The sequence below is a fragment of the Falco peregrinus genome, chromosome 8, assembly GCF_023634155.1.
Source record: "Falco peregrinus isolate bFalPer1 chromosome 8, bFalPer1.pri, whole genome shotgun sequence".
NCBI lineage: Eukaryota > Metazoa > Chordata > Aves > Falconiformes > Falconidae > Falco > Falco peregrinus.
This window is the reverse complement of record NC_073728.1, coordinates 41,594,566-41,619,695: the sequence shown is the minus strand read 5'-3', so window position 1 is coordinate 41,619,695 and position 25,130 is coordinate 41,594,566. Positions and strand designations below refer to the sequence as shown.

General features: G+C 40.5%; 1 protein-coding gene across 2 annotated transcripts; it reads left to right on the top strand.

Moving 5' to 3' along the window:
* Window positions 1-1,633: 1,633 nt before the first annotated feature.
* Window positions 1,634-13,775, top strand: MMADHC (metabolism of cobalamin associated D). 2 transcript variants are annotated; one of them, XM_013303225.3, is made up of 8 exons: window positions 1,634-1,874; window positions 2,118-2,167; window positions 4,572-4,716; window positions 4,966-5,183; window positions 7,590-7,695; window positions 8,939-9,069; window positions 11,859-11,945; window positions 13,089-13,775. In XM_013303225.3, exons 1-8 carry the CDS (start codon window positions 1,649-1,651, stop codon window positions 13,281-13,283), a joined length of 1,158 nt encoding a protein of 385 aa, XP_013158679.2. In that variant the 5' UTR covers window positions 1,634-1,648; the 3' UTR covers window positions 13,284-13,775. The 2 variants fall into 2 exon arrangements, with proteins under 2 accessions (XP_013158679.2, XP_027649623.2); XM_027793822.2 differs by lacking the exon at window positions 1,634-1,874 and adding an exon at window positions 1,881-2,029.
* The last annotated feature ends 11,355 nt before the right edge of the window (window positions 13,776-25,130 follow it).

Genomic DNA, 25,130 nt, shown 5'->3' with positions numbered 1-25,130 from the left:
GCACCTTCCACACATGCAAGTAGGGATGTTTTTGTCTCAAAGAACTCACAACCACAATACTGAAAAAAACAACAAAAAAGCTACCTGAAAACAATACCGAGTGAAGCTAGCTACAAAGCTCTCTCCCTTCCCCTTTCCGCTGCTGCCAAGATCTATGAGAAGGCAAGATACAGAGGGTGATCACCAGTACTAGGCAAACAAAAAAGGCTGAACTTGAAGACAAAGATGACAAGGTTGTTCAGTACAGTGCCTGTGGAAGGCTAGTCCGGACTCAGAATTAGAAAACTGATAAAAGATAGCTTTGTTAGAAAAGCTAGAAAGATGTAGCATATGAGAAGTCATGGATTTGGTAAATATGGCATGACAGCTAAAGTGTTTGAAGTGGATGAGGAAAAAGGCAAATACAAAGATGAAAAGGAAGGAGCTAAGATGATGCATCCTAGAAGTACACTTCAGGCCAGAGGGGGACAAACATGTCATGTTCCAGCTGACATTAAAAAACAAAAGAGGATGGCAAGTTATATACTAGAAAACCAGTATAATCCTGCAGACAAAGAGGGAGCATGTGCAGGAACTCTACACATGCGCAGGGACATGTCTTTGGACTCTAGCTAAGCCTCACTGACTCTGTGTGTATATTCAACATACATTCTGTGGGGAGCGATCTATCTATTCAGTAGATCCCAGGGTCAGTAGGGCTCAATACCAACCATAAGCTATCTTTGTATAGCCTCTTTCTGTTGCAGCAACAAAGACTTGCCCACAGACACAGCTCGGAGCACCTTTAACTGCAGATGGTGAGTAGAGCAGAGTAAGACCACGAGCCCTTCTCCTTGCTGTGGAGCTCTGGAGATTCCTCCTGCGTGGGGATTCCAGCCAACTCCCACCGCCCGGCTGCTCGTCGCCACACAAAGGAGAATGCTTTCAATGGGTACATAGGCATTCGCATTAATAACTTCTGCAGTTAATTAACTTCATGTAGCAGCAAGTACAGAAATTACCAGAAATTACCAGAGATTTCAGAGCTCTGCCCATCGAATTCCTTCAAGCTAGCTCACAATGGCAAAGTTTATTTTCAATAAAAGCTGGCTTTGCAAGCAAAGCTCCGCCAGATCCCAGTAAATTGAGACACTAAGGAGAAAAGGTGGAAAACCCAAAGCTTTTCACAACGAAGTGGAGAAAGAAAAAAACAACCCAGCCTTTGGTTCGTTGGGAAAAGGATTTATTCTTATGTTGTAAAACAGTTATTTGAGAAAAAGTTATCTGAGGCCTTGGAAGGCCCACTGTGGTTAGCAGAAGTGGCATTTATGCTCCCCTGAATTCCCAGGAATCCGACCCTGCGGCAGCTGAGAAGCTCTCCCCGCATTTTCTTTAATAACCACCCCCCCTTTTCATTAATTTTCGACTCCACCCCATTCCCCGGCCCCAGGCCGCCCCAGTCGGGGAGGCGGGGGCCTGTAACGCCAGCCTGGGCTACGTTACGTGACTGCCTCCTGGTGCACCCAACGGGAACTGCACGGCCGGTGACCGGCCAGCCGGTGCTGACACCACGGCTGTGCCGAGCCCTGCAGGGGCACCCAGGGGCGCCCTATCGCCGCACCAGCACCAGGACAAACCCCAGCTTCGGCCGCGGCCGCCCGCCCTAAGGATGCGGCCGGGCCGCCACACGCCGGCTGCCGGCCCCGGCTTCCCCCTGGCCCCGGCCTCGGCCCCAAGCAATCGACCGCCAGATCGACTTATCCCGCCTAGCCCTGGCTGCTCACTGGGCGCGCTAATCCATGTGTCGGTTGATCGTCTCGCTCGGCCTGGGGATAGGCGGGGCGGACGCCCGTCGCGCGGGTGCGGCGGGGGCCGGCGCCATTTTGCAGGAAGAGGTGAGAGGGGCGGCCCCGCCGTGCTCAGCGTCTCCCCCCTGCCGTTACCTGCCGCTGCCAGCTTCGGCCGGGCCTGCACCGAGTGGGCAGCGCCGCTGGGCCCTGTGGGACCGTTGTCGGGAAGCGGAGAGGGGTGGCGGCCCGGCCGGTGCGGGGTGAGGGACGGGCAGGAGCCTCGGTCCGGCCGGGGCTAGGCCTGCCCGGGCACTGCCTGGGAGACCAGCGCATTCGCTTCTCTTGCAGGGGCGCCGGGCCTGTCGGCGAGAGGGAGCCTGCAGTCTGCCATGGCCAATGTGAGTACGGCGGGTCCCCGTCTCCCGGGCGGTCACACCGCGGTGGGCCCTTCTCGGCCCGCGGTCGCACCCGTACACCCGCCGGGTCTCGTCCCGGGGAGGAGGCAAACCGGCGCCTTGGGAGGAAGGGACTTCTCCGTGCCGCCCCAGCCCCTTGCCTTTTATTTCCCCTTTAAATCATCGTGCTTATGGGGGAGTTCTTGTTCAAAATTAAGAGTTATACCAAGGTACAGTTGCATTATAAGGCAGTGCGATCGTCATCCTTCCCTCTAAGTTTTGGAAGCCAGTTTCTGTGGCTAACATGGGAGTAATTGAATTGATGCTTGGGTACGATGTGTTTTGTTCTGTTTCAAATGTCATGAGTTAAGATGAAGTACTTAGGTTCACTAGGCTGCCTTCAGACTGAAGAATAAAACACCCTTTATTGATGTAGTCTTGCAGCGGAGACATGAATAATTTATTGATTTCAGCAGTGTTTTTTTCAATTGTGTGATGCAAGGTATGTAAATATTTGCATAAGTGAGCTCAGTCAACATATCTGTAATTAATGCTAACATCTCCCTGTTAAGTGAGTCTGATTATAAGGGAAGGTGCTCTTTTGTAATTATGTGTCAGCTGTAATTGTTTACATCTGTTTTATCTGTAGTGTAATCATTATGCAAAAATTAGTTTCAGTAGTGCTTTTACATAATGGAGGAAAAAACATTTAAGTGATATTAGCAGACTTTTGTTGTTAAAGTAACCTTTTAAACCCAGTGCTGCTTTAGAACTAAACAGCTTAAGGCCTTAACTGTGTATACTTGATTTAAAACAGAAAATCAAATATGCTTTTATGCATTTGAGTCTTCATGGTGATGGTAGAACTTACTAGACATTGTATGTTTACACAGAGATGTTATACAGGAAACTGATGCTTATTGGCTTAGGTCTTGATACTTTAGATAAAGTTCTTATGTTAAATAATACCATTTATTCACATTTTTTTAAGTAACTTTGTTAGATATGTGTTTAGTAGTAAATGTGTAAACAGTTATAGAATCGAGAATACAGCAGTTAAGGAAAATTCCTTTATGTCAGTTTCTTGAGATAATTTCTTTTCCTTACCTGGAAAATAAAATTTTACAAAAGCACACATGGTGTAGTAGGTGGGGTTTATATTTCCAGTAATGCATGCTTTTATGCAACTGTAGTCAAAAGTATTAGTAGTTTTGTGTTAAATTCGTACATTTTTTTTAAATTGCACCTGTAATTCTTGTTTTTAAGTGTATGATTGGTTATTTTTGTTAAATGTATGTAAATGCATCATGAAAATCATCATCTATTTTTAAAGTACAAAAAAAAATTATCAGACTTTTCAGTGTAATCACATCACCTGGGTATTTCTTCTTTAAAAAAAAACAAAACACAAAACCAACAGAAAAGCTCTAGCAACAGTTGCTCATATTACTACTTAAGATACTGTCATGGGCTCTCAGAGTTAATCCTCATAGTAAGGATTACTCTTTGGAGCCCTGTTGCTGAGACCATTTGCATGCTCAGGGAGATAGCATTGCATCATTTGCTATGTGGCTGAATCAGCTTCTGATAGAATCATCTTCAGCAATTCAAAGTTACATTGACAGTACAGTTCTGTGGTGGGAAGCAGATTTTTCTGATGTGTTCCAAGACCACAGAATTCATAGAGGCTTATTGGCGTTTCGCCCATGAAACTATCTGTTTGCAGTAACATTTGTTTATAAATATGTGAATGCAGGGAGTTTGCAAATATAAATAACACTGCACTAAAGTTTTGCACATGTTAAATGTTTATGGATTTAGAGAGCAAAAGAAAGAAGCTGAAATTACCATACCTGCCTGTCTTGATATGCTTATTTCCCTGTAGTTCAGAGCTGTTGATAGTGGCCTTTGCTAGTGACAAAATATGTGTAAGCACACCTGTATGTGTGCTTCTAGAGGAGAGTCACAAGATGTATCTGGAGTGATATCCAAATGTGTTGGATATCAGTGTTTAGTTAATAACGATATTTCTAGGTATTCCTGATAATGAGTCCCGTGATTGAATTGTGACAATTGTGGAAACAATGACATACATGGAAATAATCATGGAAACAATCCCTGTCCATAACTTTGTTTAGGCTGTGGGATTTCAGTGGTGCTATTTAAACTGTTTGGGGTTTTTTCCTCACATGAGGAGGCTTTTCCTTTACTTAGAATACTAGTACTAGTAAAATACAAAGTAATAATAAAATACTTAAAAATTTGATTTTATAGAAACACAATTGATCATAGTTAAAATTGTAAATTAATTATCAAGTGAGGATTTATTTTGTAACTCACAAAGTTTTACTTAAATTAGTGTTTTTGTTAGCAGTATGTAATACTAATTTTGTTTTTGTCTTCTCAGGTGCTCTGTAACAGAGCAAGATTGGTCACCTACCTACCAGGGTTTTATTCCTTAGTCAAAAGAGTTGTAAATCCCAAGGCTTTTTCTACAGCAGGTTCCTCTGGCTCAGATGAGCCTCATGTTGCTGCTACACCTCCTGATTTATGTAAGAAAAAGCAAATTAATTTTCTTTGAATTCGTGTGCTATCAGAACTTTGCACCCCATATAAATTTGGGAATTCTGAAGTGTGCTTTTTATGTCAGGGCCCTGACTTGGGCATTGTGGTTTCTTTGGTTATATACGATAGTGTTCAAATACAGGTGTTTAAATGGGAGAGGGCTTTTTCCTTCCTTTTTTTTTTTTTTTCATTTCATTTTAGATGTGATGACTAAAGCAAGGCCTTGACTTTTACAGGTCCAAGAACTGTATGGCCAGATGAGGTAATGGGTCCATTTGGTCCTCAGGACCAGAGATTTCAGCTGCCTGGTAATATTGGTTTTGACTGTCACCTAAATGGAACCGCTTCTCAGAAGAAAAGCCAAGTTTCAAAAAATCTGCCTGATATATTAGCAGAGCCTTCAGCAAGTGAAAGGCATGAATTTGTAATGGCACAATACATAAACGAATTTCAGGTAAGAACAGGTTCTTCTATGTGAAGCTGGTATTTCCTGTCTAAGAGAGACATAACTAATCTTTCTTCCCCCTGCAAGAAGATACTGTTGATTTTCTAGATGGTTTTGAAAGGTGAACTTCAGCCAGGGTAAGTGAGAGACAGTGCAGAACCTAGCTGAAGTTTTTTCTTTTAGGAGAGAGAAATATTTCAGGATGTGTTTGTTTTTTTGTTTGGGGGCTTTTTGTTTGATTTTTTTTTTTTTTTAACTGTATGTCTACACAGTGCTTAGTGAAATAGCATTTTGGTAGTGACTTTGATTATATGTAGATGGGAAAAGAAAACTTCAGTTTCAAAACCTCCTGTCGTTTCTTAGTATTTCATTTAGTGGATCTGGACTTAGACAGTTTGGACAGTGTTTAGATCTGCCTGTTTAGTTCTGATAACCATTAAATTCACACAGAGAAGCAGATCAACTTAACTTTACCTCAGGTCTCCCAATGAGACTGCATTTTGGCAATGGCAGAGCTTGCATTAAGTCAAATGCGTTACTAACAACAAGCAGCTTGCTAATTGCTAGTGTGATCACACCGTTCCAACAAATGTTTAGTGCTGCTAGCTGCTGACTCAGCTTTCCAGGCTCTCCTAGTCTGTGACATGCTCAGAAACACTGGAAGTCAACTAGCAAATCTCCATTGAAAAAACAATGTATAGTGTTTTTTATGAATGCAGCGTTGTATTCCAGAGTGTTCAGAAAACATAAGCTGCTGGTGAACCCCCCAGATTCTGTTTTCAGCTTGTGTGGGTCATCCTTTCTGTAAAAAGCCCAACAGGAAATTCTAGTTAGTTTATTCGGTGCAAACCAGGTGCACTGAATGCAGGTCTGCTTTCTAGCAAGATTACTTGTATAATGAAATGCCCAGTGCAGCTGTTGCTGTCTGGTATTGCAACTGGTATTCAGAAAGCGGTCAAGTGGAGCTGACTCTTCATACCAGTGGTTTTTAGGAATCCTTGAACAGCACTCAGCTAATGAAAAGGCGGAATTACTCAGTTAAGGAGAGGACCCAAATTTGAATGATAGGATCAGCTGAATACAGGAACCTCCTGTAGGTTGCTGCAGCAAGGAGAAAAGCTTAGTTCTGCTAAGCTCATGCACCAGTCCTTGAACCAGAGAAATGGCAAACTGCTCTGACCTCTGTGTACCTGAGATTTCCTTACTACATTTAACTGAGCAGAGTAAATGGGCCTGCCAGCCTGTCAGTATCAGAAAGTGGTGCTGATCTTTGAGTCTCTTGATGATAGCATGCCTGCTAGGTGTATGGACTATGTAAGTGGTGTTTAGCCAGATGGAATGGGAGTAGTAGACAAGCAATCACAGTGAACTACCATTCTTGGTAAGAGAGGCATCCTACGGTTAGGAAGAAGGGGTTTACCAGCATAACAGCATGGTGTGTTGGGCTTGGATCTGTCCCAGTGACTTTTGTGATTGTAATGCAAGGTACGTTTGGAAACATGTATTGAATAACTGCAGTTAATGTCTGGTTTTTGGTATGTTGTTGTGTTTTCTGATGGCTTTTTTTCCTGTTCTTGATTGTTAACTTTAGAACGAAAATGCTGGCCACACAGTTTTCTCTAGGGAGAACTTCCAGATACAAACAGGTGTTAGGTAGAACTTAATGTAGTATTCAACATTGTAATACCGGTCTTAGACTTACGAAATTCCTTGTAAATTGCAACATAATTAGAGCTAGAAAAACTGTATTAAGGCATTTTGTGCCTATTACTAATAGTTGCTATCCCAAAGGAGGCAGCTGTTGTCACTACCTTCTTAAGGGCATTACAAGCTTAAATGTTCTATAGCTAACTTACAGGTACTCCATTTGTAACATATCTGCAAGAATCTGTTCCCGTTTTGTTTTGGTGTTTTTTGAAACTGTAGAACTAAAAAACTGTAAAGAATAAAGAAGATATTACTGGAAAACTGTTCTGCTTTTCAAGCTACAACAGCCAAAGCTGAAAATACCCATAGTTCAGAGCTCTAGAACTGTTGTGTAACTTCGAAAAAAATTTTGTTCTGTCTCAGGTAATGTGCATATGTCTGAAATCTGTCCATTGCTGTTGTATTGAATACTTAAGGCCATTGTTTCAGAAGAAAGTTTTTCAAAAATTTCTGCATTGGTTAAGGCTTTGAGATAATTAAGAGTACAGCAAAATATAAATTTTAAAATTTATGTAGGTTTAAGTAATAGGTAATACTTACATCTCTTCCACTTAAATATTTGAAAACCTTTTAACTCTTGCAAATTCTGTGAAAGTGCTTGGGTGTATCAGTGGATATTTAGTCACAAAAACAGTCTGGTATACACAGTTACTCCTTGTATGTATCAATGAATGAGAAAGTTAGTTTTCATTATTTTTTTTTCCTCAGGGTGCTGATGTTCCACAGAAACAGCAAATAAATAATGCTGAAACTTACTTTGAAAATGCAAAGGTAGAATGTGCAGTACAAGCTTGTCCTGAACTGTTACGAAAAGGTATATTTTCACTTTTATTGACAGCTAAGAAAATGTAACTTTTTAAAATACAACAATATGCAAGTAAATACAATGAGGTAATTGATGCCACAGAATGTGTAGTAGAAAAGGGTAATCCAGAGTTAGTATTTTAAAAAAGAAAAATACATACTCTGAAACGAAAACTGAAGCTTAGCTGTTGACAATACTTGGTATTTCATTTAAAATTCTGTGCCATTTAAATTCAAGATCAGCTGGGGTAGGGAGTAATTTTCAGCTGCTTGCTTAGTGTCACGTAGATTCTGGAGCTACTTCACTATCCAAAACCCAGGTTTTGACAAAATCAGATCTTTTGGCACGGTTTCTTAGTAGAATAGTGAATTCTGAAATTATGAAACTTCTGAAAGCATTGGGTTTGTATCTTTCTTTACTTTGTTCAAGAAGGAAATGATTGAAATTAAATTGGAGTTAAACCTTCTAATGTAAAAAGCGATGTACTGAAAGAGAAAAGAAGCTGAAATCTTGATCTAGATGCTGAAGAGGGCAGACTTTTCAGAAACTAAGAAAGAATGAACCTTTGGACTTCTAATTCTGGTGGCGAGTGCTTTCTTCCTTGCACACTGAAAACAAGGCTCTTTGAAGCCCAGTCATGACTTTGGTGCTTCACATGTATTCCTGTTTGTAGTACAACAGCTGATGTAGAGAGGGAAACATGATGTGCTTGGACCTTTTCTCCTCTAGAGGAAGAACTGTCACAACTCATGCCAGCAATATACTACTGGTATTGAGTCTGCTATCATGTCCTAGGAAGTAGGTCAGAGACATTTCTACTGAAAAAAATAATGTAAAAATTGGTGTACATTGTGATGTGACTTAGCCAGTGTGTGTGGAGAATCGTGGTGGTGTTCAGTTCAAAATACTTAAATATTATTATACTTGGTTTTACATCTTTTTAAAGACACTTGTTTGCACATTTTGATATGTGCAGATTAGTGGGGCTTCTATCTTACCGTTAAATAGAAGGTCTTGAAATAGCAGACTCCCTAAATTGCTCTTAACAGGACCTTACCAAGGTACGTTAGTTCCCACAAAAGCAACGTCAGCATTGCAAACCAGTGTGCTGATTGCTGGATCTGACATGAAAAAACACATGCATATCTTGGATTTAAATGGAAGGAAGCCTTTCATGTAGGGTCAATAAAACTGAAAAAAATGTAACTAAAATGTAAGAGGAAGCCATAACGTGCTGGCTTCACTTTTTTAGACTTTGAGTCACTGTTTCCAGAAGTGAATGCCAACCGTTTAACGGTATTAACTGTCACCCAGAAGACTAAAAATGATATGACCGTATGGAGTCAAGAAGTGGAGGATGAGAGAGAAATGCTGTTAGAAAACGTAAGTAGCTGACACTACCATCAGCGTATTTTTGTTTGTAGATGTGTCTTTTGTGCACTATGTGTGTATTTCAGTCCATTTCTGTCTTTGGTAGAACATTTGTGAACCAATCCTATGTTCTTTTACTGATAAAATGGAGGTAACTTTTTCCCAGTTTTGTAGCTTTTTGAGTACTCTACATAAAATGTCTCTTAGAACTATTACTTTGTTTATAGTTAGGTGAGTCAAAAGTATGCTTTAATGTTGTAAAACGCTACAGTAAATTAGTAAAGATAGCTGATTGTTGTCCTTTTTTCTTTTTCCATTCTGATAGTGGATACTGTTAATGCTTTCAGCCTGTGTATCGGTTATGTTTATTTAATCTTAACTATTCTCATGAAATTTGTGGTCTTGTTCTGTTGCCACTAGAGGTCTCTGAGTCGTTTTGTTCCACATTCTTCGTAAGGGTGTTTTTTGTGTGTACTCCAGCAGGTGTCGTCATTCACCACTGCTGGCAGTCTTTTCTTAGCACCTCAAAATACAAAGTTTCTCTATAGTATTTGTTACAATTTTTCTCAAACTGGTAAAAATTGTCCTGTAGGATTTTCATCTGAATGGTGAAGGTCATATTCATGTTTGAAAATAGTCTGGTAATGTCCTTTTCAATCCTGTAAATTGCAAATGTGGCTTCTATAAAGCAGTGTAAGGGTTACCACAGAAAAGGAAGAAGCAGTCTGAAGGATCAGCATAAAGATTACACACAAATTAGAATTCCCTTCATTTTAGTGTGTTCTTCTCTTTGAATTATTTATGGTCTGTTGGTCTTTGGCATTGTAATCTGGTCTAATTATATGTTAATTGGCATCTTTCTTCCTTGTGCACCTCCCTGTCAAGTCTAATATAGTCGTTGCAGGGGTGTTAGGATGTTGGATGTAACCTCCCAGCCTAAAGGTTACTAACAGCAAATTCACAAGAAAATGGTCTGTTTGTTTGCTTCATAGATGGTTAGAAGTAACCTTAAAAATACTAATTTAATGTGAGAAGCTTGTGCTAAAGTAGTGAGGGTTTTGTACAACCAAATGTGTTTACAGTAGTAAATCTCAAGTGTTTGTTAACCTCACTCTGAGTGATACGGGGTTGTTACAACACTGGATCAAAATGTGTACTGTATCAGAAATCTAATGCCCAAAGTACTGTCTTCAGATGACTTCTATTGGTGACTTAATTGATAGTTGAAACAGTTAATCGTAAGAGTTGTCAAACCTCAAAATACAGAACAGATTACTGTAAATGATAAATTTCCCTTATTTTGGACCATCAAGGGACTGAAGCTTAGTAACTATAATATTTCTATAAATTTAGAACCTTGAGCTGCTGACGGCACTAATTATAGAGAACAATCCCATTTGTATAACTGTCAGCGAATAAAGTATAATTATTCTGAGGTTAGAAATGGTTTTTTTTATGACATTAGGAAATTCCTTTCACATTTTGAGGAAGCTATGTGAATTCTACCTGTGCTTTACTCTAGCTCACTGTATTCATCTGTTTAGATTTTGCACGTAGATGTGTTTTTCTGAGTGCACAGAAGGTTTTTAGAACCATAACAAATCTCGACTTTTGTGGTTGCTTTTTCTTGCCCACCTTTGCAGGTTTCTTCAGAAGTTTTCTATGGGCCCCTGCTGGCCCTCATAACAGGCGTTGAAAACTGCTGGTCTAGGTGATTAAAAGCACATAACTTGAGGTCTGCTGTTGCTGATTTATCTGGAAAAAATGTGCTGTGTAGCCTGTAGGTTGTGTAGTTATTTTGTGCCCTGTGTTTTGATGTCAGAATACAGAAGTACAGTTTTAAATCTGCCTGGTTGAATTCTGTTCTGTATCTGACAAAAGCATAACTGCAACACAACACCAAAGATTAAAAAAAAAAAAAAAAAAAGAAAAAGCTTAATTCATCAAATTAGCAGATGTGAAAAGTTTGCTACAAAAAAAAATATTATTTCAGCTGTCTCTTAAAAGAGCAGAGGTTTTTGATGACATGTTACAGAACAGGGAACTTCTTTGCCTGTTGCTTAATTGAAAATACTGTTCTCAGGAACATCAGCTTGTTGCCCTCAGTGTAACTGAAACATGACCCAAACTCTCAAATAGTGGGAGAGTTTGAAATCATTATTCATTCTGACCACCAGCAAATTACAACAAGAGAATTAGTTTAAAAGTACAAATGTTTATGGAACTATTTGCTATCATGACGCAAAACTAAATTGTTCTTTAAAATAATTTGCAGTTAAACATTTGTAGTGCAGGAAGAACTATGTAATACTGTAGTATTGGCTGAGGTAGGACCTTACAGCAAAACTGTCTTTTGCATATACATTATAAATACATGTAATGCTACATTTAGTGTCAAAATTGTGGAGTTTAGGTGAGATCTGTAAACTGCTGGAAATAACACAGAATACCTGAAGTAATGGTTGACTTCTTAAAGAGGATAACAGGTATGATTGCAACCTGCATGAATAATCAAAGTAGTTAAGTTATTCCTTGTACAAGCTGTTAATCCATTACTGAGTGACACAAGGAACACTTTTAAATCTCATATGATCAGAGTAGTCTAATGTATGCCATTAATTCTAATCCATTTAATATTGTTAATATTTTCTATTTAAAGCATGCTGAATTTCTCATTAGTAGAGGGCAAAAGAAATCTGTGCTTGTTCATTTTCAGAATATCTTGTATGTGTTCTGATGTGTGTATATATATGTAACAAAAATCTCATTTGATATCCTTCTTTCCCTTTATTTTCTTTAAGTTCATTAATGGTGCCAAGGAAATTTGCTATGCAATTTGTTCTGAAGGCTATTGGGCTGACTTCATTGATCCATCCTCAGGACTGGCAGTAAGTTGCACTGTGTGGAATATGCAAGGGACACTGCTGTGTGCTAACTAGCAGTGGTATTTATATTCTGTATGGGTTAAATCCAGCTTTTTCACATGGTCAAAGAGCTGTTCTCATAGGATAATTTGTTTCACAAGTTAAGATAGGTTAGTAACCCTGAGCTAGTTCCCGTACTGTGTCAGCTGTCATTGCAGTTGGCACTTTGGAGAATGTTGTTCAGCAATGAAGTTGAACTTTAGATAACTGCAGAAGATTATGCCCAAAAGCTCTTAGTCACTGCAGAATAGGCTGGTTATGCCCTCCCAAGGTACAGTGGTAGTCCTGACTCCTGTTGGTGTAGATGGAGGGTTTTAAAAAGTCTTGTTACGCTATTGTCATCTTCATTACACAGAAACAATTAATAGCTTGTTCCTATTAAACAGCAGTGGCATTCACTGTCGGATTACACTACATCTCTGGAGGAGCTGACAGTTTCTGCCCAAGACATCTATGAAACACAGTCTTAAAACTTACAAGAGAGGATTCAGAAAGTGGTCAGACAAAAATATATAGGCACTCATGCTTTCATAGAAGCTAACTGTTAAAACCATATCATAGGTAAACATAATCACAGCAAAGCTTACTTTAGTGGGTTTTTACTTAAAAACGTTATGAAAGGCAGCGATTTATTGTGTCAACAGAAGCAGATAGTTTTAACAGGGGATGTTTATTAGGTGAACAGGCAGTTGAAGGTGTGTATAGTGCTTAAAAGCTTCCCTGAAATTCCATGCATTTAAGGAATAGTTAAAGACTGATGAAAGTAGGGTTCTGCCTTTGGGCTCCAATTCAGTAGTAACATCCTTAGTGATAACCTGTTCATTTTTGTATGTGTGATTGATTAGATATTCAAACACACTGGTATGCTTTCAGTGCTCTGTCAGTGAAAGAAAATCTTTAAATATGGGGTACCAGTATAACCAGGGGTATTTTGCTTAGTTTCCTTTGTAGATCTCATTAATAAAACGGCACATAAAATTTCCTTCAACAGATGTAACTGGTACTTCTGGACTTGGGTTTTGTTTTAAAAAGGGGCAGTTCTGACATTTCAAATGCTCTTGGAAGTGCTCACGTGAAAAAATTATCTTTTTTTTTTTTTCCACCTAGTTTTTTGGACCTTACACAAACAACACTCTGTTTGAAACAGATGAACGCTACCGCCACTTGGGATTTTCCGTTGATGATCTTGGCTGCTGCAAAGTTATTCGTCATAACATCTGGGGTACTCATGTGGTTGTAGGAAGTATTTTCACTAATGCTGAACCTGACAGCCCTATCATGAGAAAACTAAGTGGAAAATAGCAGTCATCAGGGTTTCACAAGTTCTTATGACCTTTGCATTCTTTTACTTGATGATTCTCTCTAAGCATTGTCAGGAAATGCCACACTTTAAACTCTTCTTAGATAATAAAGTACCTCTTATTTATTTTAGTCTTTGAGTATGTGTTCACCACACGTGACTTGGAATATTAAATTGACAGCATTCAAACAGATACCTTTATGTGCCACATTAATTTTAAGCTGTGAGTTTCCTTCATCTTGAATGAGTTCAAACATACACGTACATAGCTATCTCTCTATTCTTTTTTAATATTATCTCACAAGCCGTGCTTCCTAACCATTTTATCTTTCAATGTCTGACAAATCTGTGCTCTTAGTATTAAAAATCCTGATGCCACTGCAGTTTCTAGTAATTTTGCCATTTACTGAAATGAATAAGTGGCAAAAAAAGTGGAATAAGTAATAAAATTGTTCTCCCAGAATATAGAACTTAATAAAACCTTCAGAAGTTAATGTTGGACTAATTACTCATTTGCTGTTCTAAAAAGGGAATAATGAGATAAGCTTTCAGTGGTCTCTAACTACAAGTAATACTTCAGTAGGGAAGTGTGCACTTGACTGCTACGTCCAGGCACTCAGTAAAAAGTCTTAAATTGCTCTAGTATCAGTCATCTCAAAAGTTTGTCTTCACGCTGCTTGGGACATTCTCTTCTCAGTGTTAGCTGAATATATTTGGTTGGTTTATATATGTAAATGTAATTCAAAGATGCTTTTGTAACTTTTCTAGGTCATTAAGTACATTGTGGGGGGAAAAAGCTAACAGGGCAGTGCTTGGATACCATCATTGTTTTCCTGTACTTGGATGCAATTTAGACTTGTCTCTGGAATTTTGAAATGCCTGCGCAAAGAGCAATTATGATCAATTATTGCAATTATTAGCAATTATAAAGATATTTCAACAGGAAGGCTTCAGTAAACTAGTCAGTCTGTTCAGGTATCATAAAAACAATCAGGTCAATTGAAGTTACTGGAGGAAGAATAGTGAAGAAAATGCAAAGCATGTGAAATACCAAAACAGCTGCCTCACTGCAGAGTCTGAGTAACAAACTAGATTTTAATCTCATCGCAGTCAGTTATTGAGGCCATTTCTTAATATACCACTGCAGTAGCTGTGCCGGTTCATGCAGCAATGGGAATCCTTCAGTCTTGACTCCATCAAAAGGTGGTGCAACTTTTGTCCGGATAATGGCTGCAAAAGTTGATGATCTGAGAGGTTTAGTGTCCTGTGAGATAGCTAGGGATTTTAATTGTTATGTCTTTTCAAACATTAACTAACAATTATGGATGTAAAGCTTGTTCTAGGCTTGTATACTACTTCTGTTCCCTACTCGGGGTCTAAGCCAGTTATCACCAAAGGCTTTAACGGTTTAGAACCAGATCCTTTACCAAGTACCTGTATCTGTCCTTGTCAATGATTGCTGCAAACCCGTAACTTTGCTGGATCACAGAGGTGGAAGTGATGAAGTCTTTCCACTGGAGAAGTGAGTGCCGTCTACTCTAAATTCACTTGTTAAGCCAGCAATTCAGAGGTTATCTTGCTCACCTACCATCGTTGTCATCGCTGTTGGCTCTAGCCTGTGCACATTCCCAGGTTGAAGCGTATGGTTGTTGAGACAGGATTTGTTTATCACTTTGTTGTGGAACTTGTGCTCTATTTCCAGAGCCCAAGTTCTTGACCCCCACTCTACTGTCCAAGAAAGCTGTATTACTTCAAAGTCTTTAATTCTTATTTTTTTTCTCATTCTCATCAAGAGAATTAAGGAAGCTTGAGAAGCTGCAACGTGTCCTGTCTGTTTGTAAAACGCAGTTATTTTGCAGAACACAGATTAGCTCATTTGATAAAAGAGGGTTAGAGTCTCACTGGACAGTAGACTACGCTTATGGTGAACTTTGTTGGATGAATATTAGAAAAATTCTGTGGAATGGTTCACAGAATTTTAGCTGTCTTAAAGACTCTTGATGCCATCTTTCCTTCAGATGTCTTTGCTGTACGTGCCTTTCTATGTTTTAGAAAGGATGGGCTGCCAGGCAGCTAGTCAAATTAAGCTTGGGACTTTGGTTTTTGAGTTCATGCTTTAAAGTTTTGTCCTGTAAAGCGCTTGTACAGTGGCTTTTCAAATGGCTTCAAGCCGGAGTAGAAATCTCACTTAAAATACCGGGAGATTTGTCTTGGGTGCACTAATACTAATGTTTCATGTCAGAATTTGAGGGGAGGTATGATTTCCTAATTATTTCTCTAAATAAAATTTTCTTGTGTATATTGACTCTCAAAAGAGGCTAGAGCTGGTCTAGTTCTACGTCCCTCACATCAGAAGAGCTATATTGTGTGTTAATTAACTTGCTACTATGAAAGAAAAGTTCTTGAATACAGTGTAACTGTACTTCTGATAATAAAAAACAAAACAACTTTCAGTGTTATAAAATGAAGTCCTTTCTAAAGGAAAAGTAAAGAAACACATGAGAAGAACTATTATACTTGAGGTCACATCTGCCTCCTTAGCAAAGGTTATTGCTGTGGGAAATGCTGTTTTTCTTAATCCAGACAAACTTAATTTCTAGATGTTATTAATTCATTACCAAATATACCAGGATTTATTTTTTGCAGTAAATTCCATAAACACTTATTTAAGGTGATGATGCTGAGTGTCACAAGAGCAGTGCTATCTACAATTGCAAGCACGTTAGTATACATGGAGAATAAGCTTAAAATGATGCAAGTCTAGAGGTTATTTGTAGTAGTCAGAAGGCTAAACAAATGTTAGAGGTGAAATTTTTGTCACTGAGGTGTCCTAAGATATGAGGAAGAGTAGCCAAAACTGAGCTAAATGACTTGCCACAGAATTCCTAGTAAAGGTGAGGAGAAAAATGATGGGAGTTGTCTTAACTATAATCCTGCATGAGCTATTATCGTCGTAAAGCTCTATACCACCATAGTCTCCTAGATAGCTGGTGGTATCGCTGCTAAGGACAGTAGTGACAGGATTTTAATTTGAAGTTACAAAACCAAATTTGAATCCAGGCTTAAAAGTTTAATAGGGGTAAATATCCAGAACAAGATACTGAGAGAAGCGGCCAGTTCACAGCTGGAAAGAGGTGTTTTCCTGTCCTGTGGAAGATGGAAGCCATCATTGCATGTTGGAACTCGGTGAAATAGGGGGGCATTGCTTTGCTGGTTGAATTCAGTACAGGGAAATAATTATCTTGAGGTCTTCAAGGTCGTGATTGGAATCTCCACCTGAAGACTGCTAAAGTTTAGACTTGGTGGTAGCTTTTACTTGGACCCCAGCAGAAATGTCATAAGTAGCAAATATCAAAAAAGCTTCTGTCTACAGTATGTGGAAAGCTTCCATGGTTTTCAGTGCCACAAATGTTCGTGTTTAAGCTGTGCTACAGCAAGAGTGCATTGTAAGAGTTGTGTTGTTCCCTACATAACAGTAGATGACTGTGGTGGGTAGGACAGAAGTACAGTATTTCAACAGATTGAGGATTGTGTATGGAGGAGTCTACTCCAAATCTGGTACTCAGCCAGTTTGGTTCAGTTCAGTGAATTCATTGATTTATTTGTGACATCCTTGTGTAATAGTGCAGGCTTTAGAACTTGGCTTTATATTCAACTGTGCTTAGTTTGTGAAAGAGCAAATAAACTACTCTTTGATTCACTGAGTTAAAAATTAACACTATGCAGTCTGTCTTGTGGAGGGACTAAAAATAGTGATGTAGAGCTGAAATATAATAGCAAAATAATTGCATGACTCTCCTCATGTGCCCAGTCCTTTTAAAATCTCCTTATTATCAAGGGTTGCTTCTTTTCCTCCTTGGCATCCTCAAAATCGTTATTCAAACTAATGTTCCCTGGGCATATGTTTATACAGAACAAGAAAAATAAGCTAGGTAATTGAACAGTTGTCATTTATAAGAGCATAAACAGTGAAGAACTCTTACTCTCCTTCCACTAGCAGCCACCTGGCTGGAAAAAAGCTCTCAAAATAATCCAGAGGGTCAAAGGTATCTCCTGGGGGAGTGGGCCCCTTTTCTTTGACTGCATCTTGGCTGGAGGCTTGTTGCCCGCTCTTGCTAATTGAGGTGTCATTCAACAGGAGATACTCTGGTTCATAAACCCACAGGAAAGCGTGGCTGTAACTTTAGACAGCTCCAGGTAGCTGATCCAGAAAGGTGAAGGCACAGGACGTAATCTGCTTCGTCACAGTAACATATATAAAACTTGGTCTGTGAGCTTGTCTTACTCGAAAAGCTTCTGCCCAGTCAGGCTAAACTAATTGCAGAAATCCTGATATGTAGCGGAAAACCGCATGAATTTGGAAGAAGTGTAGAGAGCATGTGTTAGTGCTGCTGCTGAAATAGTTTGAAGTAAATATGGAGTAGTAATACAGTTTTTATACTCTGATGATTTGTATGATCCAAGGCATCAGAGCACACTTGCAGTGCTTTTTTTTTTTTTTTTTTTTTTTCCCCCCCCTCTGCTGCACCCTTAGGACAGCAGTAGAGCAGTTCTCCATGCGGTTTGTCTGCTGGACTGAAAGAATTGTGAAAGCTGCTGATTCAAAACACGCATGGAATTGATTTTCATGGATGCATGGCCTAAAATGTCTGGTAGATACTGACGAGGAGGTTATCATTGCATTGTGTTGCAAGGTGCACAGCATATATATTTCTGAAATCATGGACTTTAGAAACAAGGTGACTTACTAATCTACAGTGTTACTACTTAAAAGCTGCCCATGTAACCATGTATATTAAATTAATTCCCTTTTTCTTGAGCTAATACTTAGTGGACACCAATAACAACCTTTGCATTTGCTAGCAGATTAATGACAGCGATGCCTTGTTAGTGTCACAGTGGAGGTGTGGCAGGTAGGCTGATGAAGGAGAATAAACCGTTTCTATGTGAATTAACTGGTGAGGGCTGCAATGCCTCACTTAATCCAAAGTGAAACATCCCATGTGTGGATATTTGTACATGCTTATTCTTTTACTAAAATGGAGTGTTTTCACACAAAATTTTCAAATATTTCTGGGATTTTTTTCAGTTTTTCTTACACAAAGCCAAAACCTATACACAATTACTAGTGTTCTATCTGCATAGCTTTTTTTACCACATAACATGTTAATATTTGTTTTTTCACTTGAGCTATCCCTACGCACATAAAAGTCATGGTCAGCAAAACACTCTGGTTTAAGCTTTCCTTGTAAACAGCAGAATTTAATGCTGATATGTTAGAACCCACTAAGAAATCTATAGAGATAACCCAAAACTTGAAAAGTCACATTTTCATAGCATGTATCTCCATAGCACTCGTGGCTTCTGATGAAGTCTTGCTGAGTAGATCCAGAGTGCAAATTTTACCAGTATTGTTGAGTTTGCTAACTTCTGTTGAAACCAAGGCTGTTCTCCTGTTATCACAGAGCTTGGGTTAGTTAGTACCCCAGGCTAACACTAGGGCTGTAACGTGAAATAACATAGCAGTGAATTATTTCCTAAGGAAGACAAGGCAGAATGCATGAGTGCTGCTGCTTTGGGACTGGCCTGTGTGTGCTATCTAGGGGAGAAAAAACCCTCACTAGCATGTATTCACATGCTGGCTATATTGTTTTGCCTTTTAGTATCGATACTTCATTGTATGTCATTGTTCTAACTGGATCCAATTCAATGTATTTTTTTTAAGCTTGAAAAAGCATTGGGTGGGAAGGTGCTGCCTATAGCTAGGTGTGCTGTGAAAGGGGACATGATGCTTGGTCCAAAAAAAGTATCCTCTGTGCAATTGCTGTGTCAGGAGCGAGTGCTAAGGTTAGTCAGAATTTCCAGCAGAGGAAACTAATAACAGATAAGATACAAATCTAGAGTAAAATTCCTGTAGTTTATTTTAGAATCATTGAATGGTTTGGGTTGGAGGGGACCTTAAAGATCATCTAGTGCCATCTAGTTGTTTTAAGTGATTTACCTTTCCTCTTCAAGCATAACTTCAGCAGGTCTAACTAATTTTAGAGTGGTGAAGTACTGAAGGTCTGAGCCTACTGTAAAAACTGTTGGCTGAAGAGCTTCCATCAGCCATCAAGAGCTCAGCTACACCTGAGTGCTAATTGCTGTCACTGATATGACCTGGGCTTTTTTTTTTTTTCCCCTTAACTTTTTGGGCCAGTTGGCTTTAGCTGTTTTAAATTATTTCATTGAAGCCAGCAGACCACTCTAATTTCCACCAAGGTACAGCCACAAAGGTACAGCCTATGGTACTTTAATGCTTCAAGGAAGGTTAAACATTGCCATACGTGCGTGCTTCCTGCATGCTGTTCCAAGCAGGTCAGTTGGAGCCTTTTGTGCCCTGAAGTTTTCGTGCAGGCTGGCACTTGCGTAGGGGAACTTTTCCCTAAATCTGGAAGTTGCCCAGGACCTACATGCCCATATGCACACACGCACCCGAGGCTCGCAGCAGCTGCTCAATGACAACAATAACAGCTTGTGTCAGCTGCAAGAATAAGTTACGTGTTGCCTTTTTCATAGGATCCTGCTCTATTATAATTCTCTTTGTTTCCAGGGAAATAATGGCATCTGACAGCCGCCTTTGTCAGGAGCAGATCTTTGCCAGGGGACGCATGCAGTGGTGGTGATACATAGTGCTTAGGCCTGTTTTAGAGATGCAGAGTTTATTTTTGCTGTGTGAGGGCTTTCTGTGCCCTGTGAATAGGCAGGGTTTAACCCTCTAACCAGGTTAAGGCTAATGTGTCTTAACCAGATGACCGAGACGGAATCATTTGCTCGTGATCACATCCTAAACATGACATTCAGACACATAAACTCTTAAACCAGCAAATTCTAGCAGCAGCTCAGCAAAGCTGGATTTGCTGCAAGACACCAGACAAACCCCCTCCCCTCACCCAGTTACCAGTGGAGGCAGGTTTTCAGCAGGTGGGTGATTGGGGCTCAGCACACCGCAGCTGGTTCCCCCCAGCCCTGCCCAGTTTGTCCTGCAGCAAACCCTGCAGTGGAGCCTCTTGCTGAGCTGCCGCACTACTTCTGCCTCTTCTGAGAGGATCTGATCGATGATGTATCACTTCGATGTGGGTGAGTTGTGTCTGTGAGATGCCCTTGGCCTTTCAACTCTGAATACTGTGAAAATAATTTAAATTGCTGTTATGAGTACTTGGGTCTCAAGGCAGTGAAGACCCTATAAATGTTCCACAGGTTTTGGAGGGGCTTTCTCTGGGCTTGTGCTGGGGGGACAGGGCTCAGGAGAGGGGCTGTCGGGTGGGTTTGCAGGTGGCTGCAAGCCTCCTGCTGTCCCTCTGAGCAGCAGTTTGAGGAGGGAGACCCAAATGTGACATCTGTTGCTGCAGTCTTTGCTGAGAAGCTGATGTGGTGACAGGAGAAGAAAACTCAAGATATTCAGTGAACTCAAGGGTTGCTAAAATCCTTGGGTGATTTATTACCAGGTGGGGTTTCCCTGAGGGCTGACTTTGCTGCAGAGGCCACACGGCTGCTGCTCAGCCCCAGAGCCTCCAGCTGATACACCACCGTGGTGTCTTGGCTCAAGAAGACCTGAAGCTGAAAAATCTTGTACTGAGTAATTTACTAATTTGAGTAAAACTTAAATGCTGGAGTGGAGCTGATGAGCTCGAGGTAATATTCAGTTAGTTTTGCAGGACTGCTTTATTTACTTGGAGGACTTAGATATATTTATCTTTTTATTTTGTCTGTTGATCTTTGCTCCCTCTAAGGAGTAGTGTTGTGTGGCAAGTGTATTTTAAATCCAGAAGTCCATAAAATTTCAACAATATTGAGGGTGATGAGTAGCAAGATGAGAAGACCCAGAGGTGCTGCAGCAAGGTATATCTGTGTATATGTGTATGTATATGTGTGGAAAAGGAAATTAGGGTGCTGAGGGAAGAGGATCACTGCTGACTTGGTACTTTGGAGTCTGAGAGAGAGACAGAAAAGTTCAGAATTTAGGAACAAATGCATAGACAATACCATTAGCAATTATCAGAGGCAGGAATCAGAGTAGGATTCAAAGGAAACCCAGGTATTTAACTCCATCCTGTTATTTATGAAAGTTGTCCAGAGCAACATGTGTCTTTCAGCTCAGGGTATTTCCCTACAAGCCAACATCCTCCTGGATGTGCCTGCAGAGTTTAGATGACTGGACCCCCCTGTTCCTGCCCCTTCTCCTGCTGCTGCTCCTCTAATCCCCACCATCAACACAAAACATGACCATGTCCTTCCTAAAACCGCTTGCTGGAGTACTGCTTATGCAGGCGCGACACTTCCAGCATCTTGTCCCTTCCCAAGGGGATATGCCCTGTTTAATGACCTAAATATTCCACAGAAATGGAAACAAATGTGGGGCTGGCCCCCTGGTGCATGGGGTTTGATGTTTGCAGTCCTCTTAAGGCCACTGCTCTTCCAGCTGATCTCATTAAAGACACGAGAGCCACACGCTTTCTATTGGTTTTGCCAGTTTCCTTTTTTTCTTGGGTTTTTTTTTTTTTTAATTTGTTATTATTACTTGTTTGCTTAACAATAACCTTCAATAACTAGTACCTATATAGTGAGTTGTTCTATTTGGAAAGCTATTAGGCACTTCAGTGCAGGGATCCTGGGCTGTGTGGACCATAGCCTTTCACTAAAGACTCTGCACGTTCAGCAAGGGTCTGTGACCAACTCCTTTTCCATACACATGTGCTGTCCTCATTTTTCTGAAAAGATGTGTATATATATATAGATGTATGGCATATACTTTATATAAATTTATACTGTACTTGTAGACAGATGGGTACTAGTGTGTATATCTGCCTGGCTCTTACACAAGTCAAGGTTTTATGTGTGCACAGAGTCAGAGGCTGAAAAATCTCTCTTTGAAGAGAAATATCTCTCTAGAAATCCTTTATAAAGTAGGATTTTCACAAACAAAGCTAATAGATTAGGGTCACTGGTATGCCACGTTGGCGATTCTATAATAATTCCTCTGTATGCTAGCTGTGTCTTACTGTTCAGGTTTTCTTCTGGGTCTGGCGATAGAAAATTGCTGCAGACTTGCTGAATATTTGGTGTTGGAAGAGGCCTCGGGAGGCTGTCAGGTCCAACCCCTGCTCCTTGTGAGGCGAGCTAAAAAAACTGGGGGTTTGAAAAGACACTGAAATGTCAAGGAGCAAAATGTCAATAAAATTAACTCCTTCCATCTCTGCTCCTGCCTACCCACTGAAAAAAATCGGTTCTGAAAACCTGTTGAAAGAATCTCAATGAAAATTTAACTGAAAAATCATCTATTATTCCAAAAATTCTAGTATAATGAATGAGAGTTTCTGCTACACACCAATGCCTACCGTCAGGATAAGAAATAGCTGGGTTTCTTTTCCTCTTGCCGAGCATATCGCCATCATCTATTAAGGAAAGAAACCATGGTCTCACCTGGAGGAAAGCCAAGGGCTGGTGGTGGAGCTTTGGGCCTGACACCCAAACCTGCAATCCACATAAAACCTAAGATTAAATAATAGTCGCAAACTGATTGTGGCTTTTATTTTCCATGGGCTGCTGCGGTGTCTTTAAAATAGTAGCCCTTCACCTTGGCAATGGCAATTCTTGCTTTTAACTTTTTTTTTTTTCAGTAAGGCTCAGGCTGCTATTTCAGGAGCTGCACAAACACAAAAGTCCCATCGGCATGGAGTCTGACAGGGGAACATAACAGGATTATCAGACTGAAATTTCATGCAGCTGGGTGTTATGCTTCACTGAGAAAGTAATCTCTGCCGCTGAAACTGCAGTGTCTGGCAGATTGGGAAGGCTTTAAGACAAGCAAATGTAGTCTGAGAGCTGGACTTCGGGGAAGGTTTTGTGGCTAAAAGAGACGCAGCAATATCTTGTAGAGACTGTGATGACTGGTAGAAGATGTTGGGAAATTGACTCCTTGTAATATATTTCCCCTGGAGGAAACTCAAATCTTTGGTTAGGGGGATGTTTTTAGGTGACAACCCATTATTTTGGCTGTGAAAAATCCATGGGTGCACGTGTTGCACCTTACCTGTGCTTAGGTTGGTAAGACATTAGTTGAGTGTGAACAGTAAGCGATACCCATTCCTGGTGGTCAGCTATGGGGTCAGTAAAATCAACCCTGAATTCTTCTGTTCCCTGTGCCACCTGTCATGGACCTCAGGTGCAGCTCTTTTTGGCTGTCCAGAAACAGCACTGCATGGCACACAACCTCACAGCAGGAGGATAATTTACATTTTTTACAGGAAAAACCTGAGCAACTTGTCCCTTTAAAATAGTTACCTGCTTAAAATATTCTCCTTCCAGCACTCGGCAGCAGAAAGGACTTGGCTGGTAGCCCCTTACCACAGTCCCAAATCAACACTTTTTGGGTAGGAGGTTGGGGTTAGCCATTTCTAACACATGTGGAGTGACAAGTTCAGGTTTAGCCTGTCTTCAGTAGAGCTTGATGGGAATGTCTGTAGCACAAGTAAAACGTATTTAAATTTTACACTGGTAATGAAATGTTTATAAAAGTCAGGAAAGCTGGCTTGCTCAGATTGCTGCTTGGCATAAAAACCTCTGGGAGGTGTTGGATATTTTTTTTAACAGTTTGATATCGCTTTATGTTTCCAGTATCGTTAGCCCTATGTTGCATTTGTTTGCCTTTATTGTGGATAGTGCCCATCATGTTGAAAATATCCTGCTGTTTGTTTAGCCTAAGACTTGTAGGATTGAGCAGTCGGGAGGTTGAGCATTGCTTGGGCTGCCTTGGTGCAGGGTGGGTTTTGCATTAACTGGGGTGTTGAAAGCTGGGCTGGGCTGCTTGACAGTTTCCCAAGCAAGCGGGTAAAGGCTGCTTCTAGCGGCGTTCATGGGGAGGGAAAGGGTGGTGCAGTCAAGATGAATTCAACTGCTTTGCAGAAATTGAAGCATTTGTTAACTTAACACCTGCCCTCAGCTCACCGTGCTGTAATACCAAAAATTGGTAATTCAACAACGAGCTGGGGAGGTGGTGTAAGGCGGCATGCCCCAGGGGTTATCCTGTTCCTGGCCCCGAGCACCGACTGGTGTTCCCAGAGGCACCTGTCAAAATGGGATAACAAAGTCTCTTACTTCAAGGCACATTTGTAAGCCAAAGGTGCACCAAATGCTGAACTGCCAGAGAGAAATTTATTTTAGGACTATGGGGAAGTTCAGGAGCTGTAAGTCAATATACTGTAGTTTCCTGTGCTACTGCTGTAAATTGCATTTATTCACTTTAAAGGACTGTGCAGAAACACTGTGCTCTGCCTCCAGCTTCTCGTTACTCACAAATAACTTTGTCTGAAACCTTTCATTAGCTACGTGAAGTGGTTTACATCCAAATAATTGTTGGTTTCAGGAGCAGGAATTAGAAATAACTGCGCACACACACACCACCCCCACCACCCCCAACCCCCGGAACATGCTGGGACAAAATTAGTGTGACAGCACAATTACAGAAAACTTAGTTTTTCCAGAGTAGGTGAGGAAAAGGAAGATCCAAGAGTCACAAACTAAACAGGAACCTCCTCAGGCTTACTTTATTAAATGCCCAGTATAAAACAATTTGTAACAAGTAACCATGGGAGCTGAACAGGAGGAAACCATGGGAAGATTCATTAGCTACAGGAGGAGTTAAAACAAAATGCTCTGAATACAGCTCACTCTGGGCTTTTTTTTTGCTTGTAGGACCTCGGAGAAAGGAAAAGGGGACAGCAGTGTCCCAGCACAGGGGTGGCACCACACTGAAAAGCAGGGCTGGTGATGGCAATTGTACATTGTTATCAGACACCTCACACATCGTC

Bases quoted from the DNA above. Each gene is read 5' to 3' on its own strand.
- MMADHC (XM_013303225.3), top strand. From the start codon at position 1,649: ATGCGGCCGGGCCGCCACACGCCGGCTGCCGGCCCCGGCTTCCCCCTG. The intron at 4,717-4,965 runs GTAAGAAAAAGC...TGACTTTTACAG, and splicing joins TGCTACACCTCCTGATTTAT to GTCCAAGAACTGTATGGCCA. The intron at 11,946-13,088 runs GTAAGTTGCACT...TTTTCCACCTAG, and splicing joins ATCCATCCTCAGGACTGGCA to TTTTTTGGACCTTACACAAA.